At 38.1% G+C, this 26819-nt stretch overlaps 1 protein-coding gene across 29 annotated transcripts in view; it reads left to right on the forward strand.

The window, feature by feature from the left end:
• Nucleotides 1-25864, forward strand: part of LOC149175411 (protein TOPLESS-RELATED PROTEIN 2-like) — a 28571-nt gene extending 2707 nt beyond the window's left edge. For 2 of the 29 annotated variants that reach the window (XM_089419639.1, XM_089419640.1), the window contains exons 8-45: nucleotides 5-86; nucleotides 282-332; nucleotides 450-503; nucleotides 1034-1107; nucleotides 1203-1279; nucleotides 1381-1676; nucleotides 1813-1894; nucleotides 2296-2375; nucleotides 2598-2674; nucleotides 2922-3233; nucleotides 3374-3685; nucleotides 3826-3920; nucleotides 4797-5410; nucleotides 5547-5628; nucleotides 6051-6130; nucleotides 6354-6430; nucleotides 6677-6995; nucleotides 7135-7480; nucleotides 7587-7668; nucleotides 8774-8850; nucleotides 8951-9182; nucleotides 9361-9442; nucleotides 9540-9686; nucleotides 9864-9943; nucleotides 10165-10240; nucleotides 10331-10405; nucleotides 10508-10829; nucleotides 10970-11051; nucleotides 22372-22555; nucleotides 22634-22744; nucleotides 22835-22913; nucleotides 23069-23249; nucleotides 23502-23638; nucleotides 23752-23804; nucleotides 24136-24325; nucleotides 24429-24626; nucleotides 24763-25081; nucleotides 25313-25864. In XM_089419639.1, the coding sequence (XP_089275765.1) occupies nucleotides 24499-24626; nucleotides 24763-25081; nucleotides 25313-25318 (453 nt within the window). In that variant the 5' untranslated portion in view covers nucleotides 5-86; nucleotides 282-332; nucleotides 450-503; ... (31 more) ...; nucleotides 24136-24325; nucleotides 24429-24498 and the 3' untranslated portion in view covers nucleotides 25319-25864. Of the gene's footprint in view, nucleotides 1-4; nucleotides 87-281; nucleotides 333-449; nucleotides 504-1033; nucleotides 1108-1202; nucleotides 1280-1380; nucleotides 1677-1812; nucleotides 1895-2295; nucleotides 2376-2597; nucleotides 2675-2921; nucleotides 3234-3373; nucleotides 3686-3825; nucleotides 3921-4796; nucleotides 5411-5546; nucleotides 5629-6050; nucleotides 6131-6353; nucleotides 6431-6676; nucleotides 6996-7134; nucleotides 7481-7586; nucleotides 7669-8773; nucleotides 8851-8950; nucleotides 9183-9360; nucleotides 9443-9539; nucleotides 9687-9863; nucleotides 9944-10164; nucleotides 10241-10330; nucleotides 10406-10507; nucleotides 10870-10969; nucleotides 11052-22371; nucleotides 22556-22633; nucleotides 22745-22834; nucleotides 22914-23068; nucleotides 23250-23501; nucleotides 23639-23751; nucleotides 24007-24135; nucleotides 24326-24428; nucleotides 24627-24762; nucleotides 25082-25312 lie in introns of all 29 variants that reach the window. The other 27 variants (XM_089419643.1, XM_089419642.1, XM_089419641.1 and 24 more) reach the window with 27 other exon arrangements.
• Nucleotides 25865-26819: the final 955 nt, after the last annotated feature.

Raw genomic sequence — 26819 nt, forward strand, 5'->3', positions numbered from 1 at the left:
GTAGTGAAAAACTACAATTGTATAATTTACAGAGGTGAAATGGTGAAGATGCACTAAACATTCTACAAACATGGCACAAAGGATGGGTGAGACATACTTTTTTCCTACAAAATACATTTTTCCTTGAATAGCTGAAATATTTTGTTGTTTGCACAATGATTTATCATTTTATCATGGTTTCGAGGTAGTATGATTTTGTTCATGGGTGTGAGGTTCAAGACTTTTTCCAGAACTTTGATATGAAACAAATGGAAAAGTTATACTAGGATTTACATGTTCAGGGCTTATTGTTCATGATTGTCACAGCTATAATATTAGCAAAGCGAGGGCAGGTATGTGTATGGTTAATTCATTGCTCTATATGTATGCTATTTAAGCTATTGTGGTTTATTTGTGATATCATATATATATTACTTTGTGCACTGATTGATTACAATTGTATTGTCTAGGAGGGTTGAGTGGGGAAGATACTCTAGGCATTGTAGATGCAACACAAAGGATGGGTGAGTCACGTTGTTTTCCATCAAAATAGTGTTATTATTATTCGTTTGCTCGATGTTTTCTCCTTCTAGCTTGGTTTTGGGGTAGTACCACTTAATTATTGGTTTGACATATACATCAAATGGTATGTTTAAATTTATATGCTTTCTTGCTCCACATCGCGCACACAACCCCACACATTGTGGCCTGGAGAGGAGCATGGCAAGGTCGACCAAGGTCGAGCATACCGACCGTTCAACCAATCAACTATTGTACTAATAGACAACACTATTGCTATGTGGCCCCTATGATTTTGGGTGTTCAATATGTTTAAATATGTTTATATCCCTCTCACAAAAAGAATCATCTATTAGGATAACATTGATTTCCTTATTCCTAGTAGAATTACATCTTTTTTAGAAGATTTATATATTTTGAGATATAGCATGGAGTATAAATGGACCGGAATTAAGTTGGATGACAAGTTCATCCCTTCAACTGTCGAGTTTAACTTTTATTAGAATTCTAATATTTTATTATGTATCTATTGCAGATGGTTGATTCTAGTGGGCACAAATACGTGAAATACAAAATGGATTAACCCTCTTTATATAATAGAACTCGAAGGCAAGAATGTTTCATATTATGATTGATTATTGCATTCAACCCTCCAGTTTAATTTGTAGAATGATTCTAATATCTTAATTATGTATCGGTTGTAGATGGCTTGTTTTAGTGAGCACGAGTAAGTGGAATATAAAATGAAGTGTCTATCATTATATAGCAAACTCTAGAGGAGGTAGGTTTATTATTATGAATAACTATTGGTTTTGGAGTTTGCTTACGGTTAATATTTCTGTCTATATTTTAACTTTATTCACCCCATTTTTTTCTTTGTAGTGGAGGAGAGGACATTGCAGTGGATATAATGTGCAAAGGGGAGGACATTGCAGTGGAGATATTGTGCAAAGGGGAAGTTTATAATTTGTTATTTGTTGTTGGCTACGTGTTTTGTTTTTGTTGAGTTGGAAAATGGCCATGCTTTGTGTGGTACTCATTTTCCTTTGTTTTGTATTTTTTTCTCATTTCTTGTAGTTTGGTATTTGGTTTTATTTGTTGGGTGTGCGAAAGAAAAGAAATGGAGTAGGGAGTGAAAATGAAAGTGATGAGATGGAGGTTATCATTCATAAATGAAGGTGAATCACCTTAACTATACATAATGCGCTTCACTCAGCCTTATCTTTTGATTATTTGTGACACCACTTGTTTTTCAATTTAACATATGTTTTATATGTGGTCTCATACTCAACTATATTGATCTACGTTGTGCAGCAAGTGACTACAGCTGTATAGTCCATGAAGGTCAAGTGGTGAAGATATCCTAGACATTCTACAAAAGCAGCACGAACATTTGGTGAGCCATTATTTTTTCTTGTATGATAATATTGTGCTTTAAGCCACTGAAATATTTGTTGTTTATGCAACGATTTATCCTTTTTTCGTGGGTTCATGGTAGTATGATCTTGTTAATGGGTGTGAGGTTTGAGATTTTCCGAGAACGTTGATACGAAATAAAGGGAAAAGTTACATTTGGTTTCACATTTTTAGAGCTTATTGTTCATGCTTGTTGGTGCTATAATGTTAGCCAAGGGCAAGCAAGTATGTGTATAATTGTTATACAACCTCTCTCATGGTTTATTTATGATCTCATATATAATATTACTTTGTGCCGTGAGTGACTACAAATATAGTGGCTAATATTTAATTTCTCTCATGGTTTATTCGTGATCTCATACATAATATTGATTTGTGTAGTGAGTGACTACAATTGTAGTGTTTGGGATGGTTTAGTGGAGAAGATACCTTAGGCAATGCGGATGCAACATAGGGGATGGGTGAGTCATGTTGTTTTCATTTTCTCAAAAAGATTACCTCTTATGAAAACATTGTATTATTCGTAGTAGAAGTACATCTAGTTTAGAAAATCTGTATTTTCTTTAGGTATAGCATAGAAGATAACTAGACTCAGACTAAGTTGCATGACAAGTTCATGAATTCAAACTCTCTCTAGTTTAATGTATTTTAGAAATCTAATATTTTTTTTGTATCTATTGCAGATGGCTTGCTCCACCGGGCATGAATTCGTGCAATAGAAAATGGGCTCTCCCCTGTTATATAACAATGTCAAAGAAAGGTTTATTTGCTATTATGATTAATTATTGCATTCAACTCTCCAGTTTAACGTATATAATGATTGTAATATCTTATTTTCTATCTGTTTTAGATGGCTTGTTGTGATGAGCACTAGAAAATGGAATACAAAAGAGAGTGTCCATCATTATAAAACAAACTCTTGGGGAGGTGCATTTCCTTTTATGTATAATTATTGGTTTTTAAACATGTTTACCATTACTAACTGTGTGCATTTTAACCTTTTTCAGCCCACTTTTCAGCAGAGGAGATCACATTGTAGGAGAAATGATGTGCAGAGGGGATGTTTGCAAATTTTCCTTTGTTCTTGTTTGCATGTTTTGTTGATTTTGAGCATGGCCATGCTTTGTGTTGTATTTGTTTTCCTTTTTTTTCTTGTTTTTTGTATTTGGGTTTATGTTTCATTTTTTTTGGGTGCGTTGTACTCGTTTTCCTTTTTTTTTTTTCACATTTTTTATACTTTGGTCCTTGTTTTGTTTGTTGTGTGTGGAAACGAAAACGAAGCAGACAACGAAAATGGAGATTATTGTTCATAAATGAAGGTGAGTCAACATACCTATATGCAATGCACTTCTGTTGAGAAAATCTTTTGCTAATTTGTGGCTTCATTTGTTTGCTATTCAATTTATTGTATGTTTTATTGATGCTCTCATAATCAACTATATATATCTTCTTTATTTAGTGAAGAACAACAATTGTATAGTCTACAAAAGTGAAGTGTTGAAGATGCAATAAACATTCTACAAACGTGGCATAAAGGATGGGTGAGATGTACTTTTCTCCTATAAAATTCTCTTGTCCTTTAATACGTTTAAATATTTTGTTGTTTGCACAATGATTTATGATTTTTTCATGGTTTTGAGGTAGTATGATCTTGTTCACGGGTGTGAGATTCAAGACATTTTCCAGAACTTTGGTCTTGGTTTTGTTTGTTGGTTGTGGAAACGGAGATGAAGCTGACAAGAAAAATGTAGATTATTGTTCATAAATGAAGGTGAGTCAACATACCTATATACAATGCACTTCAGGGAAAAGAAAATTTTGCTAATTTGTGGCTTCATTAGTTTGCTATTCAATTTATTATATGTTTGACCGATGCTCTCATAATCAACTGTATATATCTTCTTTATGTAGTGAAAAACTACAATTGTATAATTTACAGAGGTGAAATGGTGAAGATGCACTAAACATTCTACAAACATGGCACAAAGGATGGGTGAGATTTCGAGGTAGTATGATCTTGTTCATGGGTGTGAGGTTCTAGACTTTTTCTAGAACTTTGATATGAAACAAATGGAAAAGTTATACTAGGATTTACATGTTCAGGGCTTATTGTTCATGATTGTCACAGCGATAATATTAGCGAAGCGAGGGTAGGTATGTGTATGGTTAATTCATCGCTCTATATGTATGCTATTTAAGCTATTGTGGTTTATTTGTGATATATATATATATATATATATATATATATATATATATATATATATATATATATATATATATATATATATATACTTTGTGCACTGATTGATTACAATTGTACTCTAGGCATTGTAGATGCAACACAAAGGATGGGTGAGTCACGTTGTTTTCCATCAAAATAGCGTTATTATTATTCGTTTGCTCGATGTTTTCTCCTTCTAGCATGGTTTTGGGGTAGTACCACTTAATTAGTGGTTTGACATATACATCAAATGGTATGTTTAAATTTATATGCTTTCTTGCTCCACATCACGCACACAACCTCACCCATTGTGGCCTGGAGAGGAGCATGGCAAGGTCGACCAAGGTTGAGCATACCGACCGTTTAACCAGTCAACTATTGTACTAATAGACAACACTATTGCCTTGTGGCCCCTATGATTTTGGGTGTTCAATATGATTTAATATGTTTATATCCCTCTCACAAAAAGAATCATCTATTAGGATAACATTGATTTCCTTATTCCTAGTAGAATTACATCTTTTTTAGAAGATTTATATATTTTGAGATATAGCATGGAGTATAAATGGACCGGAATTAAGTTGGATGACAAGTTCATCCCTTCAACTGTCGAGTTTAACTTTTATTAGAATTCTAATATTTTATTATGTATCTACTGCAGATGGTTGATTCTAGTGGGCAGAAATACGTGAAATACAAAATGGATTATCCCTCTTTATATAATAGAACTCGAAGGCAAGAATGTTTCATATTATGATTTATTATTGCATTCAACCCTCCAGTTTAATTTGTAGAATGATTCTAATATCTTAATTATGTATATGTTGTAAATGGCTTGTTTTAGTGAGCACGAGTAAGTGGAATATAAAATGAAGTGTCTATCATTATATAGCAAACTCTAGAGGAAGTAGGTTTATTATTATGAATAACTATTGGTTTTGGAGTTTGCTTACGGTTAATATTTGTGTCTATATTTTAACATTATTCACCCCATTTTTTTTTCTTTGTAGTGGAGGAGAGGACATTGCAGTGGAGATAATGTGCAAAGGGGAAGTTTATAATTTTTTATTTTTTTGTTGCCTACGTATTTTGTTTTTGTTGTGTTGGAAAATGGCCATGCTTTGTGTGGCACTCATTTTCCTTTGTTTTGTATTTTTTTTCTCATTTCTTGTAGTTTGGTATTTGGTCTTATTTGTTGGGTGTGCGAAAGGAAAGAAATGGAGCAGGGAGTGGAAATGAAAGTGATGAGATGGAGGTTATCATTCATAAATGAAGGTGAATCACCTTAACTATACATAATGCGCTTCACTCACCCTTATCTTTTGCTCATTTGTGACACCACTTGTTTTTCAATTTAACATATGTTTTATATGTGGTCTCATACTCAACTATATTGATCTACGTTGTGTAGCAAGTGACTACAGTTGTATAGTCGATGAACGTCAACTGGTGCAGATACTCTAGACATTCCACAAAAGCAGCACAAACAATCGGTGAGCCATTATTTTTTCTTGTATGATAATATTGTGCTTTAAGCCACTGAAATATTTGTTGTTTATGCAACGGTTTATCCTTTTTTCGTGGGTTCATGGTAGTATGATCTTGTTAATGGGTGTGAGGTTTGAGATTTTCCGAGAATGTTGATACGAAATAAAGGGAAAAGTTACATTTGGTTTCACATTTTTAGAGCTTATTGTTCATATTTGTTGGTGCGATAATGTTAGCCAAGGGCAAGCAAGTATGTGTATGGTTAATTCATTGCTCTGTATAATTGTTATACAACTACTCTCGTGGTTTATTTATGATCTCATATATAATATTACTTTGTGCCGTGAGTGACTACAAATATAGTGCCTAATATTTAATTTCCCTCATGGTTTATTCGTGATCTCATACATAATATTGATTTGTGTAGTGAGTGACTACAATTGTAGTGTTTGGGATCGTTTAGTGGAGAAGATACCTTAGGCAACGCGGATGCAACATAGGGCATGGGTGAGTCATGTTGTTTTCATTTTCTCAAAAAAATTACCTCTTATGAAAACATTGTATTATTCCTAGTAGAAGTACATCTTGTTTAGAAAATCTGTATTTTCTTGAGGTATAGCATGGAAGATAACTAGACTCAGACTAAGTTGCATGACAAGTTCATGAATTCAAACTTTCTCTAGTTTAATGTATTTTAGAAATCTAATATTTTTTTTGTTATCTATTGCAGGTGGCTTGTTCCAGCGGGCATGAATTCATGCAATAGAAAATGGGCTCTCCCCTTTTATATAACAATGTCAAAGAAAGGTTTATTTGTTATTATGATTAATTATTGCATTCAACTCTCCAGTTTAACTTATATAATGATTGTAATATCTTATTTTCTATCTGTTTTAGATGGCTTGTTGTGATGAGCACTAGCAAATGGAATACAAAAGAGAGTGTCCATCGTTATAAACAAACTCTAGGGGAGGTGCATTTCCTTTTATGTATAATTATTGGTTTTTAAACATGTTTACCATTACTAACTGTGTGCATTTGAACCTTTTTCAGCTGACTTTTCAGCAGAGGAGATCACATTGCAGGAGAAATGATGTGCAGAGGGGATGTTTGCAAATTTTCCTTTGGTCTTGTTTGCATGTTTTGTTGATTTTGAGCATGGCCATGCTTTGTGTTGTACTTGTTTTCCTTTTTTTTTTTTTTCTTGTTTTTTGTATTTGGGTTTAGGTTTCATTTTTTTTTGGGTGTGTTGTACTCGTTTTCCTTTTTTTTTTTTCACATTTTTTGTACTTTGGTCCTTGTTTTGTTTGTTGGGTATGGAAACGGAAACAAAGCAGACAAGGAAAATGGAGATTATTGTTCATAAATGAAGGTGAGTCAACATACCTATATGCAATGCACTTCTGTTAAAAAAATCTTTTGCTAATTTGTGGCTTCATTTGTTTGCTATTCAATTTATTATATGTTTATTGATGGTCTCATAATCAACTATATATATCTTCTTTATGTAGTGAAGAACAACAATTGTATAGTCTACAAAAGTGAAGTGTTGAAGATGGAAAAAACATTCTACAAATGTGGCATAAAGGATGAGTGAGATGTACTTTTCTCCTATAAAATCCTTTTGTCCTTTATTACGCTGAAATATTTTGTTGTTTGCACAATGATTTATGATTTTTTCATGGTTTTGAGGTAGTATGATCTTGTCCATGGGTGTGAGATTCAAGACATTTTCCAGAACTTTGGTCTTGGTTTTGTTTGTTGGTTGTGGAAACGGAAATGAAGCTGACAAGAAAAATGTAGATTATTGTTCATAAATGAAGGTGAATCAACATACCTATATGCAATGCACTTCAGGTAAAAGAAACTTTTGCTAATTTGTGGCTTCATTAGTTTGCTATTCAATTTATTATATGTTTTACTGATGCTCTCATAATCAACTATATATATTTTCTTTATGTAGTGAAGAACTACAATTGTATAATCTACAAAGGTGAAGTGGTGAAGATGCACTAAACATTCTACAAACGTGGCACAAAGGATGGGTGAGACATACTTTTTTCCTACAAAATACTTTTGTCCTTTAATAGCTGAAATATTTTGTTGTTTGCACAATGATTTATCATTTTGTCATGGTTTCGAGGTAGTATGATCTTGTTCATGGGTGTGAGGTTCAAGACCTTTTCCAAAACCTTGATATGAAACAAATGGAAAAATTCTACTAGGATTTACATGTTTCAGGCTTATTGTTCATGATTGTCACAACTATAATATTAGCCAAGGCAGGGCAGATATGTGTATGGTTAATTCATCGCTCTATATGTATGTTATTTAAGCTCTTGTGGTTTATTTATTTGTGATTCCATATATAATATTACTTTGTGCAGTGTGTGACTACAATTGTACTTTTGTGAGGGTTGAGTAGAGAAGATGCCCTTGGCATTGTAGATGCAATGCAAAGGATGGGTGAGTCATGTTGGTTTCCAACAAAATAGTGTTATTATTATTCATTTGCTCGACATATTCTCCTTTTAGCGTGGTTCTCGGGTAGTACCACTCAATTAGTGGTTTGACATATACATCAAATGGTATTTTTAAATTTATATGCTTTCTTGCTCCACATCACAAACACAACCCCACACAACATGCCCTAGAGAGGAGGATGGGAAGGTCGAGCAAGCAAGCATACCGACCCTTCATTGTGCTTATAGACAACACTATTGCCTTGTGGCCCCTTGGATTTTGGGTGTTCAATATGTTTAAATATGTTTAGATCCCTCTCAAAAAGAGAATCATCTGTTATGATAACATTGATTTCCATATTCCTAGTATGATTACATCTTGTTTGAAGATTTACATATTTTTAGATATAGCATGGAATATAAATGGACTGGAATTAAGTTGGATGACAAGTTTTCATCCCTTCAACTCTAGTTTAACTTTTATTAGAATTTTAACATTTTATTGTGTATCTATTATAGATGGTTGATTCCAGTGGGCAGAAATACGTGAAATACATAATGGATTATCCCCCTTTATATAACAGAACTTGAAAACAAGAATGTTTAATATTATGATTGATTATTACATTCAACCCTCCAGTTTAACATGTATAATGATTCTAATATCTTTATTATGTGTGTATTGTAGATGTCTTGTTCTGTTGAGTACGAGTAAGTGGAATATAGAATGGAGTGCCTATCATTATATAACAAACTCTAGAGGAGGTATGTTTCCTATTATGAATAACTATTGGTTTTGAAATTTGTTTACCAATTACTGTGTTTATATTTCAACCTTATTCACCCCACTTTTTTTCCGTTTCAGTTGAGGAGAGGAGGAGAGGACACCGCAATAGAGATAATGTGCAAAGGGGAAGTTAATGATTTTTTATTTGTTGTTTTGTACATGTTTTATTATCGCTGAGTTTGAACATGACCATGCTTTGTGTTGTACTCATTTTCCTTTGTTTTGTATTTTTGCTCATTTCTTGTAGTTTGGTATTTGGTTTTGTTTGATGGATGTTCAAAAGGAAAGGAAGGGAGCAGGGAGAGCAAATGTAAGTGATGAAATGGAGGATATCATTCATAAATAAAGTTGAATCACCTTAACTATACACAATGCACTTCACTCACAATTATCTTTTGCTCATTTGTGACTCCTTTTACTTGTTTTTCAATTTATCATATGTTTTATATGTGGTCTCATACTCATATATATTGATACACTTTGTGTAGAAAGTGATTACGACTGTATATTCCATGAAGGTCAAGTGGTGAAGATACCCTAGACATTCTACAAAAGTAGCGTGGACAATTGGTGAGCCATAATTTTTTCCTACATAATAATATTGTGGTTTAAGACACTGGAATATTTTTTGTTTATGCAACGATTTATCCTTTTGTCATGGCTTCAGGGTAGTATGATCTTGTTAATGGGTGTGAGGTTCGAGATTTTCCGAGAACTTTGATATGAAATAAAGGGAAAGTTACACCGGGGTTCACATTTTTAGAGCTTATTGTTCATGCTTGTTGCTGCTATAACATTAGCCGAGGGAGAGCAAGTATGTGTATCATTAATTCATTGCTTTGTATAATTGTTATTAAGTTTCCCTTATGGTTTATTCATGATCTCATATATAATATTTCTTTGTGCCGTGAGTGACTACAAATATAGTGTCCGTTATTTAATTTCTCTGATGGTTTATTCGTTATCTCACATATAATATTCATTTGTGTAGTGAGTGACTACAATTGTAGTCTTTGGGATGGTCAAGTGGAGAAGATACCTTAGGCAATGCAAATGCAACATAGAGGATGAGTGAGTCATGTTTTCAACTTCTTAAAAGATTACCTGTTATGAAAACATTGTTTGTATTATTCCTAGTAGAAGTACATCTAGTTTAGAAAATCCGCATTTTCTTGAGGTATAACATGGAATATAAGTGGATTTGGACCAAGTTGCATGACAAGTTCATGAATTGAAAGTCTCTAGTTTAATATATTTTAGAAATATAATATTCTTTTGTGTATCTATTGCAGATGGCTTTTTCCAGGGAGCCTGAATAAGTGCAATACAATTGGAGTCTCCCCTTTTATATAACAATCTCAAAGAAAGGTGTGTTTCTTATTATAATTAATTATTGCATTTAACTCTCCAGTTTAACTTATACAATGATTGTAATATCTTATTTTCTCTCTGTTGTAGATGGCTTGTTCTGATGAGCACGAGCAAGGGGAATACAAAAGAATGTCCATCGTTATAAAGCAAAATCTAAGGGAGGTGCGTTTCTTATTATGAATAATTGTTGGTTCTGAAATGTGCTTACCATTACTAACTGTGTTTGCATTTTAACCTTTTCCAGCCCACATTTTTTCCTTTCAGCGGAGGAGAGCACACTGTAGGAGAGATGATGTGCAGAGGGGATGTTTGCACTTTCTTTTGTTCTTGTTTGCATGTTTTTTTGAGTTTGAGCATGGCCATGCTTTGTGTTGTACTCGTTTTCCTTTGTTTTTCTTTTTTTTTTTAATTGTTTTTTGTAGTTTGGTCTTGATTTCATTTTTTTGGGTGAGTTGTACTTGTTTTCCTTTGTTTTGCTTTTTTTGTTCACATTTTTGTACTTTCGTCTTGGCTTTGTTTGTTGGATGTGGAAATGGAAATGAAGGAAGCAAGCATGGAAAATGGAGATTATTGTTCATAAATGAAGGTGATTCAAGATACCTATATACAATGCACTTTAGTTAAAAGTATCTTTTGCTAATTTGTGGCTCCATTTGTTTGCTATTCAATTTATTATATGTTTTATCTATGCTCTCATAATCAACTATATTGATCTTCTTTATCTAGTGAAGAACTGCACTTGTACAGTCTACAAAGGTGAAGTGGTGAAGATGCACTAAACATTCTATAAACCTGGCACAAAGGATGGGTGAGGCATACTTTTCTCCTATAAGATACTTTTGTCCTTTAATACATTGAAATATTTGATGTTTGCACAATGATTTATCATTTTGCCATGGTTTCGAGGTAGTATGATCTTGTTCATGGGTGTGAGATTCAAGATTTTTTCTAGAACTTTGATATGAAACAAATTGAAAAGTTATACTAGGGTTTACATGTTCAGGGCTTGTTCATGATTGTTGTTGCTATAATATTAGCCAAGAGAGGACATGTATGTGTATGGTTAATTCATTGCTTTGTATGTACGTTATTTAAGCTTTTGTGGTTTATTTGTGATATCATATATAATATTATTTTGTGCAGTGAGTGACTACAATTGTACTCTCTGGGAAGGTTGAGTGGAGAAGATACCCTAGGGATTGTAGATGCAGCGTAGAGAGGAGGATGGTTAGGTTGAGTAAGCAAGCATACTAACCCTTCAACCAATCAACCATTGTGCTAATAGAAAACACTATTACCTTGTGGCTGCTAGGATTTTGGGTGTTCAATAAATATGCTTAGATCCCTCTACAAAATAATTATTTCTCTTTTTTCCCCCAAGAAAAATCATAATTTTATTAATGAAAACAAAATTACATGTTGTAGATGCTTTTAAAGCATTCATCAAGCCAGTCGAGACTGGTGTTCACTGAGCCAAAACAAAAACAAAAAACTATCTTAATATGTAGAGAAACAAGTTACCCTTTCCTCCATTTCTTTTTTTCCACTTTCCGCCATTCTCCTTGAGATGGAGTGGTGGATACAAGAGCTATTTGGTTCTCTTCATCCATTTTCGGAATTTCCTTATTTGAATCCGAGCTTTTTGAGACGTGATGACGTTTGTATCCTCCCAATTCCTTAGACTCAGGTCTCCCCTCCGGCTGTGCTGTGGGATCTGGTGTTGATGAGAGTTCATGTTGTGTTTCCTTCTTTTCTGCATTTTATTGTGCATTCTGGACTTGTTCTTTTGTAAGGGGATCCATTTCTTCATCTTCCTCGTCGTCTTCAGGCAAATGTTGTGGAAATTGCCATCCTTTAGGTTTTTTCCCTGGTTTCTTCTTCCTTCATGGCTCTTTCTTAGCGTCAGGACATGTATTTTGTAGATGTCCAGTTGCAGCATATTCAACATCGGAATGGTGTGTTTTAAAAATCTATATACTGTGTCCAACGCTGGTTGTTGTGAGTCAAGAGGATGCGATCCAACAATCCTTTAGTGAGATCCACCTCCACACGTGTTCTGGCGAAAGTGAAGATTCGTTCTTCAACTCTTTGTGTATCTGTCTTTATGTATCACCCTAAGAGATTCCTGATGCTTTCTAGTACTTTATGATGCCAGAAATGTAGGGGAAGATTATGCAATCTAACCCATACCGACATTCTAGATACTACCGTTGTATTTGCATCAAAATTTGGGAACCATGGAGTGACAAAGAGTCCTGTAGTTCCCCAAAACCATGGGCCTTCACAGTTTAGTGTTGAATTTGTTAAGATCCAGTGAAAAAGATCCATTGTTTTTGGCTAGAAACTATTGAATCTACATACAACAGATTGGGCTTCATATGTTGAACGCAGATCGTTACTTTTTGATAAATCTACAGTCAATGCAGGAACTTGATTCAACTGTTCCACTATATAGGGGTTGGGAATATTATGTGTCTGCTCTGGATTTGCAAGGCAACCTGTTTTCCATTTAGAATGTCTTTGAAAGACGAGCCTCCTTGATTCAACACTGGTCCTTTGGGAAAACTAGATTCAGCCACACCCCTTGTTGATTTGGGGTAGCATCGGATGTGCTCCAGCCACGAAATTTGGTGGAGAGGTTGGGGCACATGAGATCTCCAATACCCAGAAAGGGTTTGGGCAGATTCTAAACAGATAAGGAGATATTAAAATAATTAATATTTTTATGGAATCCCTAAGTCTAAACTTAGGGAAAATAAAATATTAATGTGTATTAATATGACTCTGTGTTAGAATGGTCCAAAGGACATGGATCAAGCCAGATCTAATCCTAGCCGTTGATTAGGGACTTAATCTCGGCCGTTGAGATGTCAACAGGAAAAGTATAAGAGGAGGCTTGAGGGTCACTTGGAGAAGACACCAGATTGATTAGTCATTGTATTCTTTAGAGCGGGGTTTGCTAAGAGAAATAGAATCAGTGATCGGGAGAGCAGCTGAGGGGCATTGAGTACATAGAAACAAAGAAGGTAGAGATTGTGTCGGGAGAGTAGCGCAGCAGCCAAGGAGTGATGTTGAGCCAGCAAGGGCTCACGCAAGGCCACACAGAGGCAACCAAGTGCTGTGCAGAGCACCAAAGAGGCCAGCGTGTCTGACGTAGAGGCCCAGAAAGCTGACGCAGGGCTAGCGTGAAATAGAGAGGGGCCGACGCAGTCCAGATTGGGTAGACGCTGGGGTTGCAGAGCAGTTTTGTGCTGAGGAGCTGCCGGAAGGATTTTTCGGGGTTTCAGCCAGGAGATTTCTCTCAAATTGTGAGGTATAACTGCTAAGGAAATTCTCTGTTGGGGAGGTCAGTTTCGACAGCCAGATTGTACTCTGATATTGCTTAATAAGAAAACCCTCAGATAGTTGCACCAATTTTCCCGCATTGGGTTTTTCTAGGGACAGTGGTCCAAAAACAATGGTGTCATGTGGTGTGTTTGTTGTTCCTTTTAATTGCTGATTTGTAATATGTTGAGCATGCACTGGTGTTTATTTTCAGTATTTACTTTGTAAATAACTTGTTAAAGTAAAATAACAAGTAGGTAGGAATAAATCAGAAAAAGTGCATGAAGGATTTCTAAACTAAGTAAACTTAGATTGTACAGACACTATGACAACAAATGAGGTTGGGGGCTGTCACTTTGATCCCCGACCTCTCTGTTCTAGCTGTCTCCCAACAACAGGCTATGGGGGGTAGTCCCTATGGAAATGTGAAGATGAAAGACAAGTTGACAACCAACAAGCCCGAGAGACACGATTGAGTGACTTGGTTAAATTTAGCAAGTTTCGAAGGATTATATTAAATTGAATTGTGAGACCAATGCCTTATGGAGTCAACTTCTTGCATATTACCAATTAAATGCTAAGTAACCGGAAGGACAATCGCTGCTTGGATGAATGACTATCCTATATGAAGTGAAAATCCTACAAACTAGGTGAAACATAGAATCTTGGTTGATTTTAAGTCAAATGCCTATTCTAAGTGTAACCTTCCTCGTAACTGTTTTAGAACTAGTCTCTAGAGTTGGTTGTGGGATGGAAGGAAATGGGAAGCAAATAAAGGCTTGATTAACGACACCTCCCCTTGTGTTCCAACCATCCGATGCCTCTGGCGTTGCAGAGACTGTGGTTCTAATGACCACAAGGTCATCGTGTTAGAGGGTCTAAGTTCCTCAAGCTAAATTGAGAAAGCGTGGCCCTAAGTATCTATCAACCAAGCTTATGCTTGGAGGTACGTTATCAATGCGATGAGACTTGGAATGCGGTGCAAGATAGATTGAGTGATTCTTAAGGTAAAATTGTTTAAGTTGTTTAAGTACTTAATTATGACTTGATCTTAAGTTATACCACCAAGTACTTTGTTTAAGTACTTAATTATGACTTGATCTTAAGTTATACCACCAAGTACTTATCAATGAGATCGCAATATTATCCCAAGTAAATGTGCCAAGTTACTAAGTGCCAAACAAATATCCATAATATTCATTATTCAACAATTACAGGATGTGCTCAAATCCCGTAATAACTTGTTCAATGATACTTGGAGCACCTAGAATAATTTGATCAATGCTTAACAAGATACCAATGATTAATATCACAAGATTATCAATGCTCTTACTACAAGACAATGCCACAATGATTATTACTTGAAACAATTAGAGATCTCCAAAGATATTTCAACAAAATAAATGCGAATGTTGCTTATCTCTGTGAAAATTCCTAAACCAAAATCCCTACTACAACAACTGATAATGTTTCTTCTATTTGTTAAATTAATCAACCAAATTATTTGTAGTTTCCTATGGAAAATATTGAAACATATACAATGCAACCTTCACTTAAATATTATGCGGAAACAAGATATTGAGCAAGAAAGAAAATACAACACAAATGACACCAATTTTTTTGGACAAATGTCCCCGGAAAAACCCAATGAGGGACTCTGAGGGTTTTCATTATTATGCAATAGTAAATCTGACTACATTTCTTGGATGCTCAACTAGCAATCCAATACAGAGAGAAACTGGACAAAACGAATGGTGAAGTGCTCTCACCCTGTCACTGGGAGAATCTGAGTTTGATCACACTGAACTAGAGGCTCTGCGTAGCGTCTGTGCAGAACTGCGTCACTCCCATGCAGTTCCTGCGTCACCCCTACTGGGTATCACGCTGCTCCTTCTCTAGACCCTCTGCTGGCTGGAAAATTCGAATCTCTGCCTCCTGGTCTCACAACCCGACTTTTGGCTATTGAAACTCGATTTTCTCAGCAGGAATTCAATCTCCCTCTAAGGCCTATGTTGCCATTGTGTTAGCTCTGCGTGGGCCAACGTCTGCCTCTCTTTGGACATCGTTCTGCCCTCTCTTTGCCTCGTACTCTCCGGCCCAGGAAAACTTCCTTCTTTCGGGTACTCACTACAAGAAATCTACTCGATCAAAATTTCCTCTTGAGAACTTCTCACTTTAGAAATTTGATCCCTTGATCTTTTGGTGTGTTTTCCAAATGACCCTCAAGCTTCCTTAAATAATCTTCTTGTTGACATTCCACAGCCCAGATTAAAAACTAATCAATGGCTAAGATCATTTTAGTTTGATCCTTGTCTTCTTCTAGAAGTTAGACTCACAATTAGATAAATACCCATTAATATTTTTAATTTCATAAGTTTAGACTTAGAGGCCCATTAAAAAATATTAATTATTTTAATAAAATTTGTTGAAGTTTCTAAGTTTACTTAGCTAGAAATCCTTCATGCACTTTATTTGATTTATTCCTAGCTACTTGTTATTTTCCTTAACAAGTTACTTACAATGTAAATACTGAAAATAGACACTAGTGCATGCTCCACATATTACAGATCAGCAACTAAAGAAACAGAAACAAACACACCATATGACACCATTATTTTTGGAATAATGTCCTCGGAAAAACCCAACGTGGGAAAACCGGTGCAACTATCTGAGGGTTTTCTTATTAAGCAATATCAGAATACAATCTGGGTGCCGAAACTGGCCTACCCAACAAAGAATTTCCTTGGCAGTAATACCTCCCAGTTTCTGACAAATCTCCTCGCTGAAACCCTGAATAATCCTTCCGGCAGCTACTCAACACAAATCTGCCCCAGAAACCCCAACATCAGCCTCTCTCTGGACTGTGTCAACCCCTCTGTCCCATGCTGGCCTTGCGTCACCTTGGATGGGTCTGCGTCAGTCCTCTGGCCCTCTGCTTCAGCAGCGCTGGCCTCTCTGAGGCTCTGCGCAGCTCCCGGCTGTCTCTGCGTCACTCTCCTTGGCTATTGCGCTGCTTTCCCGACACTATCTCTGCCTCTCTGTACTCAAATTCCCCTCAGTTGCATCTCCCGATCACTAATTCTATCTCTCTTAGCAAACCCCGCTCTAGAGAATAGAATGACTGATCACTCTGGTGTGTTTTCCAAGTGACCCTCAAGCCTCCTCTTATACTTTTCCTGTTGACATATCAACGGCCGAAATTAAGTCCCTAATCAACGGCTAAGATTAGATCTGGCTTGATCCATGTCTTTTGGACCATTCTAACATAGATTCATATTAATACACATTAATATTTGATTTTCCCTAAGTTTAGACTTAGGGACTCCATTAAAAATATTAATTATTTTAATATCTCCTGATCTGTTTAAAATCTGCCCAAACCCTTTCTGGGTATTGGAGATCTCATGTGCCCCAACCTCTCCACCAAATTCCGTGGCTAGAGCACATCTGGTGCTACCCCAAATCAACACTCCCTCTTAGCGAGGACTGTGCTCTAGCAATACTCCTCACTGAGTATTACTCTGATCATCCGGCATCGGTACCTGTGTTGATGCTAGGCCTTCCTGCCCAACATCCTCTGCACTGCGGTATCCTGTACTGTTGCCCATGGTTCTGCCACTGCCACTGCTGCATTTGTACGACAATTCCCTCTGCATCCGTGCTGCTTCTGGTCCTTTTCCCAGCACTGCATCTGCACTGTACCTCCTTTTATCATGTTGCATCGTGCTGCCCACTGCTGCACTGCAACTCAGTCACTGATCTCCCAATCTGGCCTCCCTGTTGGGCTAGAGACACCCACTGATGCTGAAGCTCCCTCTACCGCTGACAAGTGCTCCCTCTTTGACATTTGCGCTACTGCAACAACTACTTGAATCTTGCACCGTTGCACACCTCTTTGTGCCATACTGCACTGGTGCAACACTCCTATGCCTCTCGCACTGCTGCAGCCTGCTAGCTTCACGCTGTCTCGGGACACCTGCACTGTAGCTTTCTCTGCCGCTCCATCCACATCCGTCTCTACCTGACTCAACCAGTCTTGCTACTCCTCTTCGGGCCTCCCGTAACAAGGTCTAATCCAAGAGGCTGGGTACCGCGAGGATCTTGCCCCTCATTGCCTATAGTCCATCTGACTACAACCCGATGTCTTTCCACTTCTTCTCAAGTGGCACATGTGCACTCATGGCACAGTCATCGTCTATCAAAACTTCCTTCTCTGCCCGTGCTGGCGCTGCCTTAGTCTCGGAAGACTCTCTCTTACTCTTCTTCCTTGGACATTGTGTCACATAATGACCTAGCTCCCCACAGTGGAAGCACTTGATCTTGGAGAGATCTTTCTTCTTCCGCTTCTCCTGCTTTCCCTTAGATGCTAGGGCCACATCTTCCTCCTCTTGCTTGACTTTGATCCCCTTGCTGCTGCTACCCGTCTTCGACTGCCATCTGATCTCTTCCTGGCGAAGGGCTGCCCACATCTCGTCCCAAGGTGGGAGAGTCCCTTTGCCCATCTTCGATTGCCGTTTGGTCTCTTCCTGACGAAGAGCTGCCCACATCTCATCCAATGTGGGAGAGTCCCTCTGCCCAGTATACTCTGGACAAACACCTCCCAGTCTTCTGAGACAGCATTCAGGGCTGTCCTCACCATTAGCTCTTGATCTGGTGTCCCCTCTATAGCAGTCAACTGATCTCGGATCTCATTCAGTCCTCTGAGGAAGGTGTTAATCGGTTCTCCCTTCTTCATCTGATACGACCTCAACTGATTCTCAAGCAACATTCTTCTCTGCATAGAAGTACGCTTGTACAGCTTCTTGAGAGCCTCCCACATCTCAAATTCCGTTTCCTTCTCGGCTATGTGTGGTACTACATGATCCTTGACCACGTCAAGGATAATGCTCTTGGCGCTTGCCATCGCCTCCTCGTACTTGTCATTATCATTGTGGTCGACTGGGATAGCTATTACCTTCAAGGTGAAGTTCTTGACACGATTCCTGTCAAGTACGGATAAGATTCTGGCCTTCCAGACTGTGAAGTTCGATGCTCTGTCCAGTCTATCTTGGTCTCTTACTTCGTGTAGTGCCATGATGCTCCTCTACTTCCCTCCTGGAAGTTCTTTGTTCGACTCCTCTTAGTCTCTACTTCCCATCTGAAAGTTCTCTTCTGGACTCCCTCTCAGTCTTGATTTCCCTCTTGGAAATCCTTCTGCCGCTGTCGAGATGCCCCCTACTTTGATCGTCTTGTGGAACCGCACTACTGATCTGGGTTCCTCGACTAGAAACCCTTGGTAGCAACTCCTCTGGCCTTGCTTTGTCAGGTACTGTTCTGACTACAGTACCTCACCAGCTCCACTCTGCAATATTCTCGCAGCCTTCTAAACCCCAACAACCTGAAGGTGAGAGCTCCTAGGCTCTTCGCAATCACGGCGCCAACAACTTGACCTCCTTAGCCAACTGTGTCAGCCCTCCCAGCTACTGCGTGAGGCTTCTTTTGCCTTCCTTAGCCTCTGCGTTGCCTCTTCTCAGCTCACCCTTGATGACACAGGCTCTGCGCCACCCTTCCTTGTTGCTGCTCTACTAGAAACAACTTCTGTCACCTCGGGACAACTGTTTTTTGCTGCTATTGCTATGCTCGGCTGATGTATTTTAGTCCTCCTGTGATCTACAACCTCGCTTTAATACCATGCTGAAGTTTCTAAGTTTACTTAGTTAGAAACCCTCCATGCACTTTATTTGATTTATTCCTACCTACTTGTTATTTTCCTTGACAAGTTATTTACAATGTAAATACTGAAAATAAACACTAGTGCATGCTCAACATATTACAGATCAACAACTAAAGGAAACAAAAACAAACACACCATATGACACCATTATTTTGGGACTAATGTCCTCGGAAAAACCCAATGTGGGAAAACCGGTGCAACAATCTGAGGGTTTTCTTATTAAACAATATCATAGTACAATCTTGGTGCCGAAACTGGACTACCCAACAAAGGATTTCCTTGGCAATAATACCTCTCAGTTTCTGACAAATCTCCTGGCTGAAACCCCGGATAATCCTTCCGGCAGCTACTCAACATAAATCTACCCTAGAAACCCCAGCGCCAGCGTTTCTCTGGACTGTGTCAGCCCCTCTTTGTCCCACGCTGGCCCTGCGTCACCCTGGATGGGTCTGCGTCAGCCCTTTAGCCCTTTGCTTTAGCAACGCTGGCCTCTCTAAGGCTCTTGCGTAGCTCCCAACTGCCTCTACGTGGCCCTGCGTGAGCCTTGGCTAGCTCTGCGTCACTCTCCTTGGCTACTGCGATGCTCTCTCGACACTATCTCTGCCTCTCTTTCTCTCTGTACTGAAATGCCTCTCAGCTGCATCTCCCGATCACTAATTCTATCTCTCTTAGCAAACCCCACTCTAGAGAATAGAATGACTAATCATTCTGGTGTGTTCTCCAAGTGACCCTCAAGCCTCCTCTTATACTTTTCATGTTGACATATCAACGGCCGAGATTAAGTGCCTAATCAACGACTAAGATCAAATATGGCTTGATCCATGTCTTTTGGACCATTCTAACACAAATTCATATTAATACACGTTAATATTTTATTTTCCCTAAGTTTAGACTTAGGGACTCCATTAAAAGTATTAATTATTTTAATATCTCCTGATCTGTTTAGAATCTGCCCAAACCCTTTCTAGGTATTGGAGATCTCATGTGCCCCAACCTCTCCACCAAATTTTGTGGCTAGAGCACATTCGATGCTACCCCAAATCAACAAAATTGTTTCTAGACGGAATTTCCCAAAACGTTTTCCCAAAACGCTTTTTGGGTTTTTTGGAATACATGTGCCCAAGCCTTCCTGCAAAACTTTGAGGCCTAGAGCAGATCCGATGCTACCTCAAATCAACACTTCCTCTTAGCAAGGAATGTGCTCTAGCAATATATGTTGCTGCATACTGCTCTGACTCTGAAGCATTGTCCTCTACGCTAATGATGTCTGACATGTTGTCCACCAACTATTGCGCTGCTGCTGCAACTGTACTACTACTGGCACTGCCACTGTCAACACTGCATCCGTACTACAACGCCCTCTCAGGTGCTGCATTTGTGCTGTTGCTAGCACTGCCACTGCTAACTACCATTGCCAACTGCCACTGCACTGCACACTGTTGCTAGTACTCTATCAGCTACGAAAGAAACATCCAAAATTACTGAATTAATTGTGTTCAGTATGATACCACGTGAATGTTGGAGCTCGACTACTACCAGTATTTGCACCGACCCTCTGAATCTACTGTGCTGCTGCTGACCTCTGCTTTGTGCCATTTGCACTGCTGCCAACTATGCTCTGCGTTGTTCAGTATCTAGCGCTCCTAGCCACTGCAACTATCTCCTCGACACTCCTCGGCACCATCTGACTCTAGTCCATCCTGCTACTTCTGATCTAGGCTCCCGTAGCAAGGAAATGATCTTAGAGGTGGACGACTCAAGGATCCTGCCCATCTGTAGCTCTTTCAAACTACAACTTCAAATCAGCCCACCTCCCTCTTGGAGGTATCTCGACTGTCATGGCGAACTCCTCTTCTTCGATCTTCGCAGGCGCAACCTCCGGATCATGCTTCTCATCCTTGCCCTTCTTCTTGAGAGGACAATGAGTAGTGCAGTGACCCATCTCACCACACCTAAAACACTTGATCTTCGAGACGTCCTTACGTTACCGTTGCTCCCGCTGTCCCTTCGATGCAAGAGCTACATTATCCTCCTCCTCCTTGGGCTTCGACCCACTGCCGCTGCTTCCGTCAAGTTTAACCTTGAATAAGTTACTCCTTAGCTCCTCTTGTTTTAGAGCTGCCCACATCTCATCCCGATTTGGCAATGCTGCTCTCCCTAGGATACTCTGGACAAAGACTTGCCACTCATCTTGGACAAAGACTCGCCACTCATCTAAGACAAAATTGAGGGCCAGTCTAACCAACTCTGAACCTTGAGGTGTATGACCTGTAGCAGACAATTCACCATGGGTCTCCTTAAGCTTTGTGAGGAATGGATCCACACGCCCCCCCTTCTGCATCTGAGCAGATCTCAGCGTCTGCTCCAAGTACATCTTCCGTTGCTTGAAGATCCCTGATATAATGTAGACAATGCGCCCCACATCTCCTTAGCAGTCCCTCTGCTAGCGATGTGACAGACCACATGATCCTTCACTCCATCGAGGATCATTCGTTTTGCCTTTGCCATTTCAGCTCGGTACTTCTCACCAGAGAAAATGGAAACAAAGGTAAATTGCTTCTTCCATGCACATTTGCTATGTACATGCAGTGATGCACTGGTAATTAATGGTAATGTTTAGACTCTGTCTAGATCATTTTTACTATGCAGACTTCAATTGTGAATGCTATGCCTCCTGCAGTCACTGCTCCTGGTTCCCTTCCCAGCGCTATAGAACCTTCGGGGACATGCTTCAATTGTGAATGTTATGCCTCCTGCAGTCACTGCTCCTGGTTCCCTTCCCAGTGCTATAGAACCTTCGGGGATAATTCCACCTGCAATGCCATGACTAATTTTTGTAAGAACTTAAAGTCCCTACACTTATTTCTTTAGAATCTAGTATATTTGTCCAGCCATATTCAGTTTAGTTTGTCTTATCATTTTCTAAACTTTCACTCCAAAGTCCAGATATTGTTGCTTTCAAGTTTCCATATAGCATATTTGTTCCTTTCAAATGCTCTATTAGCCATTATTTTGGCATATCTTTTATAAGAATAGGATGATATGATCACTGGATTCTAACAATTATCTGACACTCAAGACATGTGTGCAGAGTAGTATATACAGCAGTCGGATCCCAGATGTTAAACCAAGGCTTCTAGATGAGGTTGAGGACGAACAAGAACGGGAAATTGACTGAATCATTGATTCGGGTCAGTGTAGGTCTCTCAGGTTGCCTGACACAATGCATGCGAGCAAGGCATGCAATCATCCTTCTATTACAGAAAACACTAAAGGTTGACAAACTTTACAATTTTTTGTGCTAGAAATTCTGTCGATATTGATTCAAACAAGTAATGTGCTATTTCTTGCAGGTAGTAAGACTGATATACACCAATTTCGGTCTTGCTGTTTTAGCACTGGCATCCAATGCTCTCCATAAGCTATGAAAATGGCCGCGGAGTGACTGGAATCCATATAGAAAGGTGGGGTTTTTTTAGTAGTTGTTTACTTCCTTCTTGTTTTAGCTTGTTTTATTTATTTATTGGTTATACTTTTGGATACATAATTTGCAGCTGTATTTTAGCACTGGCATCCAATGCTCTCCATAAGCTATGAAAATGGCCGCGGAGTGACTGGAATCCATATAGAAAGGTGGGGTTTTTTTAGTAGTTGTTGTTTACTTCCTTCTTGTTTTAGCTTGTTTTATTTATTTATTTGTTTGTTATACTTTTGGATACATAATTTGCAGCTGTATTTTATGCAGTAATGATTGACGCGTAACTAAGAGTTAGTATTTTGTTCCACAGTCTACAATGAGTATTCCACCACAGATGTGGCAGCCAGCTAGTGGGATTGTTATGAATAATGACATTGGTGATACAAATCCAGAAGAAGCCGCTGCTTGTAGATCTTTTGTCTAAGAATGATTCCTATGTGATGTCTGCTTCCGGTCGCAAGGTCTCCTTATTAAATATAATGACATTTAAGGTAACAAAGCCTTTTACCTAAAGATCAGTTTCATTTTAATGTTTCCGATTATATATATAATTTCAGTTTTGGTACATTGGTCTGCTTAGGGATTTATTCTCTAATGTCTCACCTTCAACTTTCACATATTATGTGGGTAATGGTGTTCAGTTCAGGATCACTCTAGAAGGTTCTTGTATAATGTTCCTCACTATAGGCTAAGTTTATCTAAATCACTGGTTTCATGACATGCTAATTAGTGATTCATTGCAGTTCATGACAACTTTCATGTCACCTCCTCGTGAGCCACTTTTCTGGCTTTCCAACCTCAGGACAATAACACCATTGCAATTAGCATAGAGGATTTATCAATTCAAACGTACAATGTTCGAGTTGATGAGGTGCTGCCTGTGAGTAAATCTTTAAATTTAAAATTCTTTTCATTTTTCTTCATTGTTCCCCTTTACCAAAAATGACCTTTAAGTGGCATGCTCTGAACTTGAACTTGTTGGAAATTTTAAAGGTAAAAACAAAGCTCAAGGGCCACCAAAAGAAAACCTCTTGGAATTTTTAAAGGTAAAAACAAAGCTCAAGGGCCACCAAAAGAAAACCTGTTGGAATTTTTAAAGGTAAAAATAAAGCTCAAGGACCACCAAAAGAAAACCTGTTGGAATTTTTAAAGGTAAAAAAAAAGCTTAAGGGCCACCAAAAGAAAATCAAAGGCCTGGCTTCTTCACATGTATTGAGTGTGTTGGTGTCTTCTGGAGCTGATGCCCAGGTATCAGCTCCAAGTATATGGTTTCTTTTATTATTATATATAGTCTGACTCCGTGATGTTCGCTTTAAAGTTTACCTAAATTTACAGACTAGAAATGTTCATGTACTGACAACCACGTTTTTTTGGCAGTTATGTCTCTGGGGCATAGATGGGTGGGACAAGCGGAAATAAAAAAATTGTACCAGTACAGCCAGGAAGATCATCACCACCAGTCGGGGATACAACAGTACAGTTTCTTAATGATTAAATTCACTTGTTGGTTGTGCATGAGAGCCAGCATACTATATATGATGCTTCCGAATTGGAGCGCTTGCACTATGTAAGTACTTGTGAGCAGTCTTGAATTCAAACATAGACAGTTATATAATGTCACTTACCTTCTGTATCTGATTGGATTACCTTGTTACATGGTTGCATCGCAGTGGTCTCCTCATGATACCTTATTTGCTCCTATTTCAAATGCCATATATACGTGTGACAGTGTCCTAGTTTATGCGAGCTTCTGTGATGGCGCAGTTGGCGAGCTTCTACGATGGCGCAGTTGGAGTGTTTGGTGCAGAAAGCTTGAGGCCTCACTGTCGCATTGCACCTTCTGCATATTTACCATTGGGAATGACCAGGTAAATGGGCTCTTTCATCCTGTCATGGTTGATACTTCAATTTTTCAGATTTGGCTTTTGACAAGGGCATATTATGATTTAATTTATTGTTCAAGGGAATTTATGATTTAATTTATTGTTTGGGTTATTTATGCAGCAGTAATGCCTATCCTCTAGTCGTTGCATCACATCCATCCGGACCGAATCAATTCGTTCTTGGAATGACAGATGGAGGAGTTCATGTTATTGAAGCTTCAGAGTCAGAAGGGAAAGGGAAGTGGTGTGTTGGACCTCCCCCAAATAATGGAACTGTCAGAGTTGCATCACATCCATCCGGACCGAATCAATTCGTTCTTGGAATGACAGATGGAGGAGTTCATGTTATTGAAGCTTCAGAGTCAGAAGGGAAAGGGAAGTGGTGTGTTGGACCTCTCCCAAATAATGGAACTGTCGGATCAAATCCAACATTAACCAAGGTTCGGAACAAACAATGTCTATCGACTCTTTATTTACAAGAATACCATGAATAATGGTAGCGTATTGTCAGGGAAATCTTTCACTTGTGTTCCAGTTTTTGAGGCATTCTATCAAGATTGTAATTTTACATTTATTTTTCAGATTTGGCCTTTTGACAAGGGCATATTATGATTTAATTTATTGTTCAAGGCAATTTATGATTTAATTTATTGTTTGGGTTATTTATGCAGCAGTAATGCCTATCCTCTAGTCGTTGCATCATCATATCCATCCGGATTGAATCAATTCGTTCTTGGAGTGACAGATGGAGGAGTTCATGTTATTGAAGCTTCAGAGTCAGAAGGGAAGTGGGGTGTTGGACCTCCCCCAAATAATGGAACTGTCTGATCAAATCCAACATTAAGTAACCAAGGTTCGGAACCACCCTCAAGGTAGTTCAAGGTAGTTCAATGGGAACATAAAGGTAGTTCAACGGGAACATAAGAACAAGTGTCTACCAACTCTTTATTTACAAGAATGCCATGAATAATGGTAGCGTGTTGTCAGTGAAATGTCTCACTTGTTTTTGAGGCATTTTATCAAGATTCTAATTTTCATTAGATATTGTTCAGCACTATAGATGGAGGTTAAGCAACTGGAAATCATACTTAAATGAGTATCTAGGTGCATTTTGGTCACTATATATTTTTTCTAGGTCGTGTAAAAATTGAAAGTTTGTCATTGGAGCATAATTCATGAATATTCTTTCCGAGAGTTTCTCAATTTCTATTTTTGAAACCTTATCTTTCTTTGTACCACTAGTATTTTTCATATGTTCATGTGCATTCGGACAAACCTGGTTTATATGTTCATGTGCATTCAGACAAACCTGGTTTATGAGTATTTTTCATATTATATTTTATTAACTCGATCAACATTTTTGGGTTGAATACTATCGGAGTTCAAATTGAAGTAATTCAATTGAGAAAACATTAATTATGCATGAGTTTCTGCAATTGACTCAACCAATATTCTCATCAAACTTTCTTGTTTGATGACAATTGTTTAAACATTGATATACTGAAAGCAGTTGATATGGATTACTGCTCATATTTTTTCATTGCTGCAGCCTTTGTGTTGTGTTTTTGATGGCCTTGCTGTTCTTGTTTAATGACTATTGTTTAAACATATTGATACAATATCTTTGAAAGCCGTTGATAGGATGTTGCTCATATTTTTTCATCACCGCTGCAGCCTTTGTGTTTTGTTTTTAATGGACTTGCTGTTCTTGTCTGATGACTATTGTTTAAACATCTTGATACAGATATCTTTCAGTTGATGGGTGTTTTGTTTTTAATGGACTTGCTGTTCTTGTCTGATGACTATTGTTTAAACATCTTGATACAGATATCTTTCAGTTGATGGGATACTGCACCTATTTTTAATTGCCGCAGCCTCTGCCATTTTTTCATTGCTGCAGCCTTTGTCATTGGTTTTTATGGAGAATTCCTTCTAAAGTTGTAGTATAACACATTAAAGTTGTAGTATAACACATTTTGGATATAAGCTTGATAGGAGGCTTCATTTATGCAATTGGTAGTTGCCAAAGGTATTTATGCTATTTACAAGACTTAGCATGTTTATAGCGCTTGTAACTATCTACGAATGCTATCTGCTTTAATAACATGGAGAGAATATAGTGAGAATATAGCTGCTTGTAACTTTGTACGAATGATAGCTGCTTTAATAAAATGGAGA

The sequence above is a fragment of the Pinus tabuliformis genome, chromosome 4_1, assembly GCF_031772625.1.
Source record: "Pinus tabuliformis cultivar Carrire ecotype Pingquan chromosome 4_1, CPIR1, whole genome shotgun sequence".
NCBI lineage: Eukaryota > Viridiplantae > Streptophyta > Pinopsida > Pinales > Pinaceae > Pinus > Pinus tabuliformis.